General features: G+C 39.9%; 1 protein-coding gene across 1 annotated transcript; it reads left to right on the forward strand.

Moving 5' to 3' along the window:
* The first annotated feature begins 244 nt into the window (after nt 1-244).
* Nucleotides 245-6541, forward strand: LOC140173218 (uncharacterized). The gene is made up of 4 exons (XM_072195992.1): nt 245-291; nt 1243-1345; nt 1403-2581; nt 5714-6541. The coding sequence occupies exons 1-4, from the start codon at nt 245-247 to the stop codon at nt 6539-6541; spliced, it is 2157 nt and encodes a 718-aa protein (XP_072052093.1).
* Nucleotides 6542-18184: the final 11643 nt, after the last annotated feature.

The raw sequence follows: 18184 nt of genomic DNA on the forward strand, positions 1-18184 counted from the left end.
CTAAAATCTACATGAAATTACCCCCAAAAAGCGTATAAAATATCCGCTCATCAGCAGGAATTCATCATATGCATTTTCTAGCTGTTTGTATGCTTTGCCGACTTGATATTGTTTCTCCCTATCTGTGAAATATGTCTAATTGCTACTTGTATTAATTGCTGTATATACTTCTACTTGTGTTTTACTTGTATTGTATATACTTGTGCTTTGCTGGAGTTGAGGGGGGATTCGGAAGGCGGTAGCGATGGGATCGCATGGTGGATCGGATGGTGAAGGCTGTGGGACAGCGGTGTTTGATTAGAGTAGAATTACCCTAAGATAGAATACCCTGTTATAGTATCACGATTTAAGTTGTACTGAGGAATTACATATTATGCTATTTTGGTTTAGTATGCTTTAAGCTTGAACTCTTGTGATGGATATGGAGTCTAGGATCGTCTTTGGCGTCCCGGGGTCTTATATCCTACATCACTGGGTACTGTTTCCATACTGAGAACCTTCAGTTCTCACACCATATTCTGTTGTGTTTTTCAGATGCAGGTCACAATCCACCTCAGTGAGTTGTCTGACTGGTGATAGGAGCGGAGGATCTGGACTATCTTTTGGAGTCTTTTGATTTACTATATATATATATGTCTCTCACTTTTGTATTTTGCTTTGGCCTAGAGGCTTGTATTGAGAGAACAAAATTTGTATAAGCGGTTTTTTCTGTCTGGTTATGTACATGGTCTGTATATGGCTAGTTGGCTTCAACTCCGCGAGTCGTGGCTAGTGTCTTATGATATTATACTATTATACTATGATGTTTTGTTATTCTATACCTGGTTCTTATGTTTTAAGTTAGTAGCTACGTTAGTACGTTTTGCGCTTTTCAAATCTAGTTTTTTGAGCTATATTCTTTATCGGGCTTCTAGATATTATCAACTCCTTCTATATATAATATATAATTAAGCTCAGAACTGTCGTAACCTTTGATTTACCTTTGCTTTACGATGCGAGGTAAGGCTTAGGCTAATCAAGGTGTTACATTTAGTGGTATTAGAGCGGTTCGTCCTCGTGACCCTGAGGGATGGATTGATTGTGCTTCATTGCATATTCTGTGTGTCTTTTCTTTGATGCTATTAGGATATCTGTTTGAAATATTCATAGCATGGTTATTTGTGAGTGCTTGTTTGGGATAAATTGAAGCACTAGACTTTTGATATTGAGACTGATCACCTTGATATCGATTGTTTGGTGTAGACAGGAATCCTACATGGCTACTCGCGGACGAGGTCGAGCACGTTCACGTGAGAGTAGGAACGAGCAACCAGCGGACAACCATGCCGAATTCATGATGGCGATGGTGAATCTGGCCAACACTATGGAGGCAAATGCTGCTGCGACTCTGAAAGCTGTGTAGAGGCTAGGTCAACCGGCCGGGAACGGCAACGGAAATAGGAACGGCAACGGAAATGTGAACGGCGAAGGGAATGCTCATGCTAATGTTGAAGGGAATGGAGATAACATGGGAGGCATTCCTATGACTTTGGCAACTTTCCTCAAGGTTCATTCGCCAACATTCCGAGGATCAACTAATCCTACTGAAGCGGACCACTGGTTCCAAGCCATGGAGCGTGCTTTACAAGCGCAGCATGTTCCATACAATCAGTACGTGGAGTTTGCCACTTATCAGCTTGCGGGAGAGGCCCAGCCCTGGTGGCAAGTAGAGTGTTGCATGCTACAGCTACAGAACGCTGAGGTTCTGTGGGATGTGTTCCGAACGGCCTTTTACAAGAAGTACTTCCCTGAGTCTGCAAGGGAAGTGAAGGAGATGGAGCTTATGCAACTGAAGCAAGGTTCCATGTCTGTGGCTGAGTACACCAACAAGTTCGAAGAGCTTTGTAGGTTTTCTCGGGTGTGTCAGGGTGACCCGGAGACCTTCGAGAGCTGGAGGTGTATTAAGTACCAGAGGAGTTTGAAGGATAGCATTATGACTGCTGTTGCCCCTATGGAGATCCGTGTCTTCTCTGACTTAGTGAACAAAGCAAGGGTGATGGAAGAATATGCTAAGACAGTGGCTGCGTCCAAGGACACTCATGGAGAAGGTAGTAGCAAGGGGCGTGGCAAGTATCACCATCCAAGGGGTCAAAGCTTTAAAAGGGGAGGATATGCGCATCAAGGTCAAAGAGGTTTCAGGAATAACACTCATGATCAGTTTCAGCATCCTAAGGGAAGAGGGAGCCAGAGTGGGTGCTTTAACTGTGGATTGCTTGGTCATATCGCGAGGGATTGCACTCATGGGAAGAACCCGAATGCGGGTCAGGGTCAGCACCAGGGGCGAGTCTTTGCTGTAAATGCCAAGGATGCTTCCAAGGTGGATCCGTTGATGAGAGGTATTTGTTTATTTAGTGATAAGACTTTAATTACATTATATGATACTGGAGCATCGCATTCTTTTATCTCATTTTCTAAATTCGAAGAGTTAGGCTTGAAAATGTCAAAGTTACCTTTTGATCTGCATGTACATACTCCGCATCAGATAGTTATGACTAGATCAAGTTGTAGAGAAGTAGGTTTCAAGCTTGAGGGTAGAGATTTTGTACATGATTTGATCTGTTTACCTATGGTTGGGTTGGAGTTGATTTTGGGGTTTGATTGGTTGTCGAAGAATCGGGTTTTGTTGGATTGCTTTGAGCGGACAATTTGGTTTATGCCGGAAGGAGAGAGTGGAGCAGTGATAACCGCAGGATACTACCTGAACTCCGTGATGGTACATTGTAGTGGGGAAGAGTGTCAGGGTTACATCTTGTTAACGGCTAATGCTTCGGGTGATACCCAAGCCTTAGATCAGATTTCGGTAGTTAGGGATTTTTCGTAGGTATTTTCGGAAGATATCCCTGAGTTTCCACCTCAATGGGAGATTGAGTTTGTGATAGACTTGGTGCCTGGAGCCGGACCAGTGTCGATTGCACCGTATAGGATGGCTCCAAAAGAGCTAGCCGAGTTAAAGGTTCAGTTAGAAGAGATTCTGGCCAAGAGGTTCATTCGACCGAGTGTATCACCGTGGGGAGCGCCAGTTTTATTGGTGAAGAAGAAGGATGGAGGGATGCGACTGTGTGTGGACTACCGGCAGCTAAACAAAATGACGGTGAAGAACAAGTACCCGCTGCCAAGGATAGATGACTTGATGGATCAACTACAAGGAGCTGGGGTGTTTTCCAAGATTGATTTGAGATCCGGTTACCATCAGATAAGGGTGAAAGAGAATGACATCCCTAAGACTGCGTTTAGGACACGTTATGAACATTACGAGTTTGCGGTGATGTCCTTCGGGTTAACGAATGCACCTGCTGTTTTCATGGATTATATGAACAGAGTCTTTCGTCCCTTTTTGGACAAGTTCGTGGTGGTTTTCATAGACGACATCTTAGTTTACTCCAAGACGGCGAAGGAACATGAGGAGCACCTAAGGATTGTGCTGCGAATCCTAAAGGAACGAAGGTTTCATGCTAAGTTGTCGAAGTGCGAGTTTTGGAAAAAGGAAGTGAAATTCCTAGGTCACGTGGTGAGCAAGGAAGGCATAGCGGTGGATTCCTGGTGCACGAAATTGTGATCATCAATGGCGCCATCAACATGGTACGCTCAATTGCAATATCAACTCTTTATCACAACTTCACACAACTAACCAGCAAGTGCACTGGGTCGTCCAAGTAATAAACCTTACGCGAGTAAGGGTCGATCCCACGGAGATTGTTGGTATGAAGCAAGCTATGGTCACCTTGTAAATCTCAGTCAGGCAGATTCAAATGGTTATGGAAGATTTATGAATAAAGCATAAAATAAAGATAGAGATACTTATGTAATTCATTGGTGAGTATTTCAGATAAGCGTATGGAGATGCTTTGTCCCTTCCGTCTCTCTGCTTTCCTACTGTCTTCATCCAATCCTTCTTACTCCTTTCCATGGCAAGCTGTATGTTGGGCATCACCATTTTCAATGGCTACAGTCCCGTCCTCTCAGTGAAAATGTTCAACGCGCTCTGTCACAGCACGGCTATTCAGCTGTCGGTTCTCGATCATGTCGGAATAGAATCCAGTGATTCTTTTGCGTCTGTCACTAACGCCCCACAATCGCGAGTTTGAAGCTCGTCACAGTCATTCAATCCTTGAATCCTACTCAGAATACCACAGACAAGGTTTAGACCTTCCGGATTCTCTTGAATGCCATCATCAATTCTAGCTTATACCACGAAGATTCCGATTAAGAAATCCAAGAGATAAACATTCAAGCCTTGTTTGCTTGTAGAACGGAAGTGGTTGTCAGGCACGCGTTCATAAGTGAGAATGATGATGAGCGTCACATAATCATCACATTCATCATGTTCTTGGGTGCGAATGAATATCTTAGAACAAGAATAAGCGGAATTGAATAGAAGAACAATAGTAATTGCATTAATACTCGAGGTACAACAGAGCTCCACACCTTAATCTATGGTGTGTAGAAACTCCACCGTTGAAAATACATAAGAACAAGGTCTAGGCATGGCCGAATGGCCAGCCTCCCAAAGAGGGTTCAATCATAAAAACATGATCAAAAGATTCAAGTGATCAAAAGACCTCTAATACAATAGCAAAATGTCCTACTTATAGAGAACTAGTAGCTAGGGTTTACAGAAATGAGTAAATGACATAAAAATCCACTTCCGGGCCCACTTGGTGCGTGCTTGGACTGAGCATTGAAGCATTTTTGTGTAGAGACGCTTCTTGGAGTTAAACGCCAGCGTTTGTGCCAGTTTGGGCGTTTAACTCCCATTCTTGTGCCAGTTCTGGCGTTTTACGCTAGAATTCTTGAGCTGACTTGGAACGGCTGTTTGGGCCATCAAATCTCGGGAAAAGTATGAACTATTATATATTGTTGGAAAGCCCAAGATGTCTACTTTCCAACGCAGTTAAGGGCGCACCAAATGGGCTTCTGTAGCTCCAGAAAATTCACTTCGAGTGCAGGGAGGTCAGAATCCAACAGCATCTGCAGTCCTTTTCAGCCTCTGAATCAGATTTTTGCTCAGGTCCCTCAATTTCAGCCAGAAAATACCTGAAATCACAAAAAAATACACAAACTCATATTAAAGTCTGAAAAATTGAATTTTAACTAAAAACTAATAAAAATATAATAAAAACTAACTAAAACATACTAAAAATATACTAAAAACAATGCCAAAAAGCGTATAAATTATCCGCTCATCAATCCCTCTAAGGCAGAAGCGATGATGGAATGGGAAAGACCGATGACTGTGATGGAAGTTAGGAGCTTTTTGGGCTTGGCCAAATATTACCGGAGATTCATTGAAGGATTCTCTCGGATTGCACTACCAATGACGAAGTTGACAAGAAAAGAAGCGCCTTTTGTTTGGACGTCGGAGTATGAAGAGAGTTTTCAAACTTTGAAGCAAAAGTTAACTTTGGCACCTATTTTGATCTTGCCAGAACCGCATGAACTGTTCGAAGTATACTGTGATGCTTCTCTGAAGGGTTTGGGTTACTTGTTGATGCAATACCGGAACGTGGTGGCTTACGCGTCGCGTCAGCTGAGACCGCACGAGGTGAATTATCCAACTCATGACTTGAAATTAGCGGCAATTGTGTTTGTGTTGAAGATTTGGAGACACCACTTGTACGGAGTGAGGTTTAGCGTCTTTTCTGATCATAAGAGTCTTAAGTACATCTTTGATCAGAAGGAGCTAAATATGCGTCAGAGAAGGTGGATGGAGTTGTTAAAGGATTATGATTTTGATCTGAGTTTCCATCCCGGAAAGGCGAATGTGGTAGCAGACACTTTGAGTCGGAAGTCCTTGACAATAGCTTGGATGAGAATCAAAGAAGAGGAATTAGTAGATAAGTTTGTAGATCTTAACCTGGATCTTGGTGGAGTTACTGGAAGAGCTTGTTTGAACCAGTTACAGATTTTAAGTACGTTTAAGGAGGAAATTCAAAGGGGTCAACAAGATGAGCAAAAGCTTCAGCAATTGTTTCAACCAGTTGGTGAGAAGAGACTTGGAGAGTTCACCAAAGATGATGATGGGTTGTGGAGATATAAAGGAAGGATTTGTATACCAGATGTTGGGAGCTTAAGACAGAATTTGTTGTCAGAAGCTCACAACAGTGGGTTTTCTATTCATCCCGGAAGCACAAAGATGTATTATGACTTAAAGAAGATGTTCTGGTGGCCAGGGATGAAGGGTGATGTAGCTACAGTGGTATCCAAGTGTTTGACTTGCCAAAAAGTGAAGATAGAACATCAGAAACCATCGGGAATGCTACAACCACTTGAAATTCCTCAGTGGAAGTGGGAAGGAATAGCGATGGATTTTAAGACTGGTTTACCAAGGAAAAGGTCGGGATTTGATGCGATTTGGGTGATTGTGGATCACTTAACCAAGTCTGCTCATTTTCTATCTATTCGAGTAAACTGTTCTATGGAGGAGCTAGCAAGGTTGTATATAAAGGAAATAGTAAGATTACATGGTGTGCCGTCAAGCATCGTATCGGATCGTGATCCCTGATTCACTTCAAGATTTTAGGGAGGTTTCCAAAGAGCTTTCGGTACGAAGCTATGTCTTAGCACGACATATCATCCACAAACAGATGGACAGTCGGAAAGGACTATTCAGACGTTGGAAGATATGCTAAGAGCGTGTGTCTTGGATCAACCCGGAAGTTGGGACCACTATATACCATTGGTGGAGTTTGCGTACAATAATAGCTTTCATGCGAGCATTGGGATGGCTCCATATGAGGCTCTATATGGATGGAAGTGCTAGTCTCCACTTTGTTGGTATGAATCGAGCGAAGTAAGTGTATTGGGTCCAGAGGTGGTAGCAGAGACTACGGAAGATACGAGAAAGGATTTTGACTGCTCAGAGTCGACAGAAGAGTTATGCGGACCAGAGGAGAAAACCATTGGAGTTTGAAGTGGGAGAGCATGTGTTTCTACGAGTTACACCAACAACTGGGATTGGAAGAGCAATTAAGACCAAGAAGTTGAATCCGAGGTATATAGGACCATTTGAGATCCTAAAGCGATTCGGGCCGGTGGAATATCAAGTTGCTTAGTCACAACTCCATACAACTAACCAGCAAGTGCACTGGGTCGTCCAAGTAATACCTTACGTGAGTAAGGGTCAATCCCACGGAGATTGTTGGTATGAAGCAATCTATGGTTATCTTGTAGATCTCAGTCAGGCTGATTCAAATGTGATTGGATTAGATAATTAAAAGATAAATAAAATATGATAGAAATACTTATGTAAATTAATCGTGGGAATTTCAGATAAGCGTATGGAGATGCTTGTCCCTGTTGAATCTCTGCTTTCTGACTGCTTTCATCCAATCCTTCTTACTCCATTCCATGGCAAGCTGTATGTAGGGCATCATCGTTGTCAATAGCTACATCCCATCCTCTCAGTGAAAATGGTCCAAATGCTCTGTCACAGCACGGCTAATCATCTGTCAGTTCTCAATCAGGTTGGAATAGAATCCCGTGATTCTTTTGCATCTGTCACTAACGCCCAGCCTTCAGGAGTTTGAAGCTCGTCACAGTCATTCAATCCCGAAATCCTACTCGGAATACCACAGACAAGGTTAGACTTTCTGGATTCCCATGAATGCCGCCATCAATTCTAGCTTATACAACGAAGATTCTGATTAAGGAATCCAAGAGATATGCGCCCGGTCTAAGGTAGAACGGAAGTGGTTGTTAGTCACGCGCATTCATAGGTGAGAATGATGATGAGTGTCACGGATCATCACATTCATCAAGTTAAAGTGCAACGAATATCTTAGAACAGGAATAAATGGAATTGAATAGAAAATAGTAGTAATTGTATTGAAACTTGAGGTACAGCAGAGCTCTACACCCTTAATCTATGGTGTGTAGAAACTTCACCGTTGAAAATACATAAGTGAAAGGTTCAGGCATGGCCGAATGGCCAGCCCCCAAACGTGGTCACAAGATCAAATGATCAATGACTTCTAATACACTAGTAAAAAGTTCTATTTATACTAAACTAGCTACTAGGGTTTACAAAAGTAAGTGATTGATGCATAAATCCACTTCCGGGGCCCACTTGGTGTGTGCTTGGGCTGAGCTTGATCTATCCACGAGCTGAGGCTTCTCTTGGAGTTGAACGCCAAGTTGTAACGTGTTTTGGGCATTCAACTCTGATTCGTGACGTGTTTCTGGCGTTTGACTCCAGAATGTAGCATGGAACTGGTGTTGAGCGCCAGTTTACATCATCAAATTCCAAATAAAGTATGGACTATTATATATTGCTGGAAATCTCTGGATGTCTACTTTCCAACGCCATTAAGAGTGTTCCATTCGGAGTTCTGTAGCTCCAGAAAATCCATTTTGAGTGCAGGGAGGTCAGATTCCAACAGCATCAGCAGTCCTTTGTTAGCCTCTTATTAGAGTTTTGCTCAGGTCCCTCTATTTCAGCCAGAAAATACCTGAAATCACAGAAAAACACACAAACTCATAGTAAATTCCAAAAATGTGAATTTAGCATAAAAACTAATGAAAACATCCCTAAAAGTAACTAGATCATGCTAAAAACTACCTAAAAACAATGCCAAAAAGTGTATAAATTATCCGCTCATCACAACACCAAACTTAAATTGTTGCTTGTCCCCAAGCAACTGAAAATCAATTAAGATAAAAAGAAGAGAATAAAATATAAATTCTAAAATATCAATGAATATAAATTTTAATTAGATGAGCGGGACTTATAGCTTTTTGCTTTTGAACAGTTTTGGCATCTCACTTTTTCCTTTGAAGTCTAGAATGATTGGCTTCTATAGGAACTTAGAATTTCAGATAGTGTTATTGATTCTCCTAGTTAAGTTTGTTGATTCTTGAACACAGCTACTTTTATGAGTCTTGGCCGTGGCCCTAAGCATTTTGTTTTCCAGTATTACCACCGGATACATAAATGCCACAGACACATGACTGGGTGAACCTTTTCAGATTGTGACTCAGCTTTGCTAGAGTCCCCAGTTAGAGGTGTCCAGAGCTCTTGAACACACTCTTTTTGCTTTGGATCACAACTTTAACCACTCAGTCTCAAGCTTTTTACTTGGACTTGCATGCCACAAGCACATGGTTAGGGACAACTTGATTTAGCCGCTTAGGCTTGGATTTTATTTCCTTGGGCCCTCCTATCCATTGATGCTCAAAGCCTTGGATCCTTTTTACCCTTGCCTTTTGTTTTTAAGGGCTATTGGCTTTTTCTACTTGCTTTTTCTTTTTCTTTCTATTTTTTTTCGCCAATATTTTTTTTCGCAAGCTTTTGTTTTTCACTTCTTTTTCTTGCTTCAAGAATCAATTTCATGATTTTTCTGATCATCAATAACATTTTTCTTTGTTCATCATTCTTTTAAGAGCCAACAACTTTAACATTCATAAACAACAAGATCAAAATTATGCACTGTTTAAGCATTCATTCAGAAAACAAAAAGTATTGTCACCACATCAATATAATTAAACTAATTTCAAGGACAATTTTTGAAATTCATGTACTTCTTGTTCTTTTGAATTAAAAATATTTTTCATTTAAGAGAGTTGAAGGATTTATGGAATTTATTCATAGCTTTAAGACATAGTTACTAACTACTAATGATCATGAAGTAGAGACACAAAACATAGATAAACATATATCATAAAAACCGAAAAGCAGAGAAAATAAGAACAAGGAATGAGTCCACTTTAGTGAGGGTGGCGCCTTCTTGAAGGACCAAGGTGCTCTTTGAGCTCCTCTATGTTTCTTCCTTGCTTCTGTTGCATGATCCCTAGTGATTTTGGTGCTCCTATCCTTAGTTGCTCCCAATAATTGTGTGGAGGAAAATTTATCCCCTGAGGTATCTCAGAGATCTCTTGATTTGCAGTCAAATGTTCTACCATTGAGCTATAGACCCTTTAGATGAATCTCTCCATCTCCTATGACTCGGAGGTGGAAGCTTTTATCTTCCCTTTCCTCTTTCTAGAGGTTTCTCTGGCCTTAGGTGCCATCAATGGTTATGGAAAAACAAAAAGCTATACTTTTACCACACCAAACTTAAAATGTTGCTCGCCCTCGAGCAGAGAACAAAGAATGGAAGGAGAAAAAGATATGGAGGAGAGGGAGATATGTGTATGTGTCAGCCATATGGGTGGGATTAGGTGGGGAAGAGATGGATGGATGTGAGTGGTGAAGGGGTTTAATCAGGAGAGATTGTTTATTGGAAAGAATGTTAAGAAGATGAGTGGAGGTAGGTAGGGATCCTGTGGGGTCCACAGATCCTGAGATGATCCTGTGGGGTCCACAGATCTTGAGGTGTCAAGGATTTACATCCTTGCACCGATTAGGCATGTAAAATGCCATTCCATGCAATTTTGGCGTTTAAACGCCGAAGTGATGCATGTTCTGGGTGTTCAACGCCCATGTGCAGCATGTTTCTGGCGTTGAACGCTAGTTCCATGCTTGTTTCAGGCGTTCAGCGCCAGCTCTCCTCAGGGTGCATTCCTGGCATTTGAACGCCTGGATGTTGCTTGTTTATGGCATTCAGCGACAGATCCATGCTCTGTTCTGGCGTTTAAACGCCAATAAGTCCTTCTTTCAGGGTGTGATTTTTCTTCTGCTATTTTTGATTTTGTTTTTAATTTTAATATTTTTTTTCGTGACTCCACATGATCATGTACCTAATAAAACATAAAAGAATAATGAAAATAAAATAAAATTAGATAAATAAAAATTGGGTTGCCTCCCAACAAGCGCTTCTTTAATGTCAATAGCTTGACAGTGGGCTCTCTTGGAGCCACAAAGGTGATCAGGTCAATGTTGTGAACTCCCAACACCAAACTTAGAGTTTGGATATGGGGGTTCAACACCAAACTTAGAGTTTGGTTGTGGCCTCCTAACACCAAACTTAGAGTTTGATTGTGGGGGCTCTGTTTGACTCTGTACTGAGAGAAGCTCTGCATGCTTTCTCTCCAGTGTTACAGAGGGATGGCCATGTGCCTTAAACACAAGGTAGTCCCCATTCAATTGAAGGACTAATTCTCCTCTGTTAACATTAATCACAGCACCTGCTGTGGCTAGGAAAGGTCTTCTAAGGATGATGCATTCATCCTCTTCCTTTCTAATGTCTAAGATTATGAAATCAGCAGGGATGTAAAGGCCTTCAACCTTTACTAACATGTCCTCTACTAATCCTTAAGCTTGTCTTACTGACTTGTCTGCCAATTGTAATGAGAATAAGGCAGGCTGTACCTCAATGATCCCTAATCTCCATTACAGAGAGTGGCATAAGATTTATGCATGACCCCAGGTCACACAGAGCCTTGTTAAAGGTCATGGTGCCTATGGTACAGGATATTAAGAATTTACCAGGATCTTGTCTCTTTTGAGGTAAAGTTTTTTGAACCCATGTATCTAGTTCACTAATGAGCAAGGGAGGTTCACCTTCCCAAGTCTCATTACCAAATAACTTGGCATTCAGCTTCATGATGGCTCCTAGATATTGAGCAACTTTCTCTTCAGTTACATCTTCATCCTCTTCAGAGGAAGAATAGTCTTTAGAGCTTATGAATGGCAGAAGGAGGTTTAATAGAATCTCTATGGTCTCTATATGAGCCTCAGATTCCTTTGGGTCCTCAATAGGAAACTCCTTCTTGGTTGGGAGACGTCCCATGAGGTCTTCCTCATTGGGATTCATGTCCTCCCCTTCCTCCTTGCATTCGGCCATATTGACTATATGAATGGCCTTGCACTCTCTCTTTGGATTCTCTTCTGTATTGCTTGGGAGAGTACTAGGAGGAGTTTCAGTGACTTTCTTACTCAGCTGGCCCACTTGTGCCTCTAAATTTCTAATGGAGGACCTTTGTTGATCCTTCTATGAGAAATTTGGGTGATTTCTCCATGATGATTTATAGGTGTTTCTATAAGATTCACCCATGTAATTTACCTCTGCCATTGCAGGGTTCTCAGGATCATAAGCTTCTTCTCCAGAAGATGCCTCTTTAGTCCTGTTGGATGCATTTTGCCATCCATTCAGACTTTGAGAAATCATGTTGACTTGTTGAGTCAACATTTTGTTCTTGAGCCAATATGGCATTCAGAGCATCAATTTCAAGAACTCCCTTCCTTTGAGGCGTCCCATTATTCATGGAATTCCTATCAGAAGTGTACATGAATTGGTTATTTGCAACCATGTCAATAAGTTCTTGAGCTTCTGCAGGGATTTTCTTTAGGTGAATGGATCCACCTGCAGAGTGGTCCAATGACATCTTGGAAAATTTAGATAGACCATAATAGAATATATCTAATATGGTCCACTCTGAAAACATGTCAGCAGGACACTTTTTGGTCATCTGCTTGTATCTTTCCCAAGCTTCATAAAGGGATTCACCATCTTTTTGCTTGAAGGTCTGAACATCCACGCTAAGCTTGCTCAGCTTTTGAGGAGGAAAGAATTTATCCAAGAAGGCCGTGACCAGCTTATCCCAGGAGTACAGGCTATCTTTAGGTTGTGAGTCCAACCATGTTCTAGCTCTGTCTCTTATAGCAAAAGGGAAAAGCATGAGCCTATAGACTTCAGGATCTACTCCATTCGTCTTAACAGTCTCACAAATCTGCAAGAACTTAGTTAAAAACTGATAAGGATCTTCAGATGGAAGTCCATGAAACTTGCAGTTCTGTTGCATCAAAGCAACTAATTGAGGTTTTAGCTCAAAATTGTTTGCTCCAATGGCAGGAATTGAGATGCTTCTTCCATCAAACTTGGACGTTGGTTTAGTGAAATCACCAAGCATCCTCCTTGTATTATTGTTGTTGGGTTCGGCTGCCATCTCATTCTCTTGTTCAAAAATTTCAGAAAGGTTGCCTCTGGATTGTTGTAATTTAGCTTCTCTTAGTTTCCTCTTCAGAGTCCTTTCAGGTTCTGGATCAGCTTCAACAAAGATGCCTTTTTCCTTATTCCTGCTCATATAGGAAAGAAGATAACAAGAAAAGAAAGAGGAATCCTCTATGTCACAGTAAAGAGGTTCCTTATTGTTAGTAGACGAAGAAAGGGAATAAAGAAAAGAGAATGAATAGTCTGGATAAAGAGTAAAGGTAGGGGCAGTGAATTGAGATGAAGAGAGGTGAAGAGAGGTGTTAGTAAATAAATAAATAAATAGAAGAAGAGAAGAGAGAGAATTCGAAAATTAATTTTGAAAATCAATTAATGATTTTCGAAAATTAAAAGGAAAAATGAAATTAAAATTAAAATTTAAAACAATTAATTAAAAAGAATTTTTGAAAAAGAGGGAGGTATTTTCAAAAATTAGAGATAGAAAAGTAGTTAGGTGGTTTTGAAAAAGATAAGAAACCAACAAAAAGTTAGTTAGTTGATTGAAAGAGATTTGAAAATCAATTTTGAAAAGATAAGAAGATAAGAAGATATTTTGAAATCAAATTTTTGGATAAGACAAAATTTTTGAAAAAGATATGATATAAAAGATAAGATAAGATAGATTTAATTTTTAAAATTAAAATTCATTACTTGACTAACAAGAAACCAAAAGATATGATTCTAGAATTTAAAAATTGAACCTTTCTTAACAAGAAAGTAACAAACTTTAAATTTTTGAATCAATCACATTAATTGTTAATTTTTGAAAAGAAAGATAAAATTAAAAAAGATTTTTGAAAAATATTTTTAAATTTTTGAAAATCATAAGATAAAAAGAAAAAGATATGATTTTTGAAAAAGATTTTGAAAAGATAAGATTTTTAAAATTAAAAATTTGACTTGACTTGTAAGAAACAACTAATTTTGAAAATTTTTGACTAAGTCAACTCAAATTTTCGAAAATTATGAGAAAAATAAGGAAAAGATATTTTTTTTATTTTTGAATTTTTTTATGATGAGAGAGAAAAACACAAAAAAATGACCCAAAACATGAAAATTTTGGATCAAAACACAAGATGTATGCAAGAATACTATGAATGTCAAGATGAACACCAAGAACACTTTGAAGATCATGATGAACATCAAGAGCATATTTTTGAAACATTTTAATGCAAAGAAAACATGCAAGACACCAAACTTAGAAATTTTTAATGCATGGACTCTAACAAACGAAAAATGCATATGAAAAACAACAAACAACACAAAACAAGAAATCATCAAGATCAAACAAGAAGACTTGTCAAGAACAACTTGAAGATCATGAAGAACACTTTGAATGCATGGAATTTTCGAAAAATGCAAGAAAATTTTTTTAAAGCATGCAATTGACACCAAACTTAAAACATGACACAAGACTAAAACAAGAAACACAAAATATTTTTGATTTTTATGATTTTTTTGGATTTTCATTATTTTTTTTCGAAAATAAAGTTTGGGAAAACGAAAAAGAAAAGAAAAATTTTGAAAAATATTTTTGAAAAGAAAATTACCTAATCTGAGCAACAAGATGAACCGTTAGTTGTCCATACTCGAACAATCCCCGGCAACGGCGCCAAAAACTTGGTGGACGAAATTGTGATCAACAATATTGGCTCTTTAGCATGTGCATAAAAACATTAACTCAGCACTTTCTTTCCACAATCTCGTTCAACTAACCAGCAAGTGTATTGGGTCGTCCAAGTAATAAACCTTACGTGAGTAAGGGTCGATCCCACAGAGATTGTTGATATGAAACAAGCTATGGTCACCTTGTAAATCTCAGTTAAGCAGATTAAATGGTTATGGGTTTTGAAAATTAATAATAAATAGAAAATAAAAAGGGATAGAAATACTTATGTAGATCAATAGTGGGAATTTCAGATAGGCATGTGGAGGTGCTGTGCTCCTCTTGAATCTCTATTTTTTTTATTACATTCATCCAATCCTTCTTACTCCTTTCCATGGCAAGCTGTATGTAGGGCATCACCATCATCAATGGCTACTTTTTATCCTCTCGGGAAAATGGTCCTATGCACTGTCACTGTACGGCTAATCGTCTGGAGGCATCACCCTTGTTGATAGCTACATCCCATCCTCTCAGTGAAAATGGTCCAAATGCTCTGTCACAGCACGACTAATCATCTGTCGGTTCTCAATCAGGTTGGAGTAGAATCCATTGATTCTTTTGCATTTGTCATCACGCCCAGCCTTCAGGAGTCTGAAGCTCGTCACAGTCATTCAATACCGGAATCCTACTCGGAATACCACGGACAAGGTTAGACTTTCCGGATTCCCGGGATCCTACTCGGAATACCACGGACAAGGTTAGACTTTCCGGATCCCCATGAATGCCGCCATCTATCTAGCTTATACCACGAAGATTCTGTTGGGGAATCTAAGAGATATGCGCCCGGCCTAGAGTAGAACGGAAGTGGTTGTCAGTCACGCACGTTCATAGGTGAGAATGATGATGAGTGTCACGGATCATCACATTCATCAAAGTGTTGTGCAACGTATATCTTGGAATAAGAATAAAAGAGAATTGAATAGAAAGTAATAGTAATTGTATTGAAACTTGAGGTACATCAGAGCTCCACACCCTTAATCTATGGTGTGCAGAAACTCCACCGTTGAAAATACATAAGTGAAAGGTTCAGGCATGGTCGAGTGGCCAGCCCCCATGATCTGAGAACTAAATGTCCAAAGATGTCTAATACACTAATAAAAAGTCCTATTTATAATAAACTAGCTACTAGGGTTTACATGAGTAAGTAATTGATGCATAAATCCACTTTCGGGGCCCACTTGGTGTATGCTTGGGCTGAGCTTAATCTATCCACGAGCTGAGGCTTTTATTGGAGTAGAACTCCAAGTTATAACATGTTTTGGGCGTTCAACTCCGGATCATGACGTGTTTCTGGCGTTTAACTCCAGACAGCAGCATGTACTTGGCGTTCAACGCCAAGTTACGTCCTCAATTTCCGAATAAAGTATAAACTATTATATATTGCTGGAAAGCTCTGGATGTCTACTTTCCAACGCCGTTGAGAGCGCGCCAATTGAATTTTTGTAGCTCCAGAAAATTCATTTCGAGTGCAGGGAGGTCAGATTCCAACAGCATCAGCAGTCCTTTTGTCAGCCTTTTTTAGAGTTTTGCTCAAGTCCCTCAATTTCAGCCAGAAATTACCTAAAATCACAGAAAAACACACAAACTCATAGTAAAGTCCAGAAATGTGAATTTAACATAAAAACTAATGAAAACATCCCTAAAAGTAGCTTGAACTTACTAGAAACTACCAAAAACAATGCCAAAAAGCGTATAAAATGCTCTATCACAGCACGGCTAATCATCTGTCGGTTCTCAATCAGGTTGGAATAGAATCCCATGATTCTTTTGCGTCTGTCACGCCCAGCCTTCAGGAGTTTTAAGCTCGTCACAGTCATTCAATCCCAGAATCCTACTCGGAATACCACAGACAAGGTTAGACTTTCTGGATTCCCATGAATGCCGCCATCAATTCTAGCTTATACCATGAAGATTCTGATTAAGGAATCCAAGATATATGCGCCCGGTCTAAGGTAGAATGGAAGTGGTTGTCAGTCACGTGCGTTCATAGGTGAGAATGATGATGAGTGTCACGGATCATCATATTCATCAAGTTAAAGTGCAACGAATATCTTAGAACAGGAATAAATTGAATTGAATAGAAAATAGTAGTAATTGCATTGAAACTTGAGGTACAGCAGAGCTCCACACCCTTAATCTATGGTGTGTAGAAACTCCACTGTTGAAAATACATAAGTGAAAGGTTCAGGTATGGCCGAATGGCCAGCCCCCAAACGTGGTCACAAGATCGAATGATCAAAGACTTCTAATACACTAGTAAAAAGTTCTATTTATACTGAACTAGCTACTAGGGTTTACAAAAGTAAGTGATTGATGCATAAATCCACTTCCAGGGCCCACTTGGTGTGTGCTTGGACTGAGCTTGATCTATCCACGAGCTGAGGCTTCTCTTGGAGTTGAACACCAAGTTGTAACGTGTTTTGGGCGTTCAACTCTGGTTCGTAACGTGTTTCTGGAATTTGACTCCAGAATGCAGAATCGAACTGGCATTGAGTGCCAGTTTACATCATCAAATTCCGAATAAAGTATGGACTATTATATATTGCTGGAAATCTCTGGATGTCTACTTTCCAACGCCATTGAGAGCGCGCCATTTGGAGTTATGTAGCTCCAGAAAATCTATTTTGAGTGCAGGGAGGTTAGATTTCAACAACATCAGCAGTCCTTTGTCAGCCTCTTATCAGAGTTTTGCTCAGGTCCCTCAATTTCAGCCAGAAAATACCTGAAATCACAGAAAAACACACAACTCATAGTAAAGTCCAGAAATGTGAATTTAGCATAAAAACTAATGAAAACATCCCTAAAAGTAACTAGATCATTCTAAAAACTACCTAAAAACAATGCCAAAAAGTGTTTAAATTATCCGCTCATCAGCGAGCAGGAGTTGAAGAGCATACTTGGGAATTGGAATCCGAGATGCGAAAGGATTATCTCGAGCTTTTCTCAGGTAATTCAAATTTTGAGGGCAAAATTTCTTATTTGGTGGGGAGAATGTAAGAACCGCAATTAATCAAACAGGTTAATTAAGTGGTTATATTGCCCAAATTTGATTCCAAAAAGTTAGAGTGAGAATTTGATGTTTTAAACATCATTTTTTGACTCAGTGGTTCTTTCTGAGTCAGAAAATGTGTTTTCTCTGAAACCGTGTAAAATTACGAACCGGAAGTTAAACCAATTAAACTGGTTCAAGTCTGCCCGGTGTTGCATGAGAAAACGTAGGAATAGTTAAAAACCTTAGAAAAACATTAGAAATGGAAAACCGGGCATTAATTTTAAAGGTTTGGCCCAAAGTTGGGCCAAACGGGCTAAAAACGCTAACGGGTTGAACCGGGCCTAAGTTGGACCTAAGTCCAACATATATAAAGGTTTATTTAATGAATCCTAGCCTCCATAAACACTCTCATTTCAGATTTGAGAGAGGGATGAGAGGAAGAAGAAAACCCTAACCACCTCCATCTTCCCAAGCTCATATGTTGAGTTTTAGAGCTTTGATTTGCGTGCCGTTAGTGGCTACGCGTTCCTTGCGAAGAGCTCTACAAATCTCACCCAAGAAACTCTAGAGTTAAGCTCGAAATCCTTCCAGTTCTGCTCTCCAAAATTTAGGGTTTTGTTA

Source organism: Arachis hypogaea, chromosome 5 (genome assembly GCF_003086295.3).
Source record: "Arachis hypogaea cultivar Tifrunner chromosome 5, arahy.Tifrunner.gnm2.J5K5, whole genome shotgun sequence".
NCBI classification, from domain to species: domain Eukaryota; kingdom Viridiplantae; phylum Streptophyta; class Magnoliopsida; order Fabales; family Fabaceae; genus Arachis; species Arachis hypogaea.

Bases quoted from the DNA above. Each gene is read 5' to 3' on its own strand.
- LOC140173218 (XM_072195992.1), top strand. From the start codon at position 245: ATGGGATCGCATGGTGGATCGGATGGTGAAGGCTGTGGGACAGCGGT. The intron at 292-1,242 runs GTTTGATTAGAG...TGTTTGGTGTAG, and splicing joins GAAGGCTGTGGGACAGCGGT to ACAGGAATCCTACATGGCTA. The intron at 1,346-1,402 runs GTGAATCTGGCC...AAAGCTGTGTAG, and splicing joins CCGAATTCATGATGGCGATG to AGGCTAGGTCAACCGGCCGG.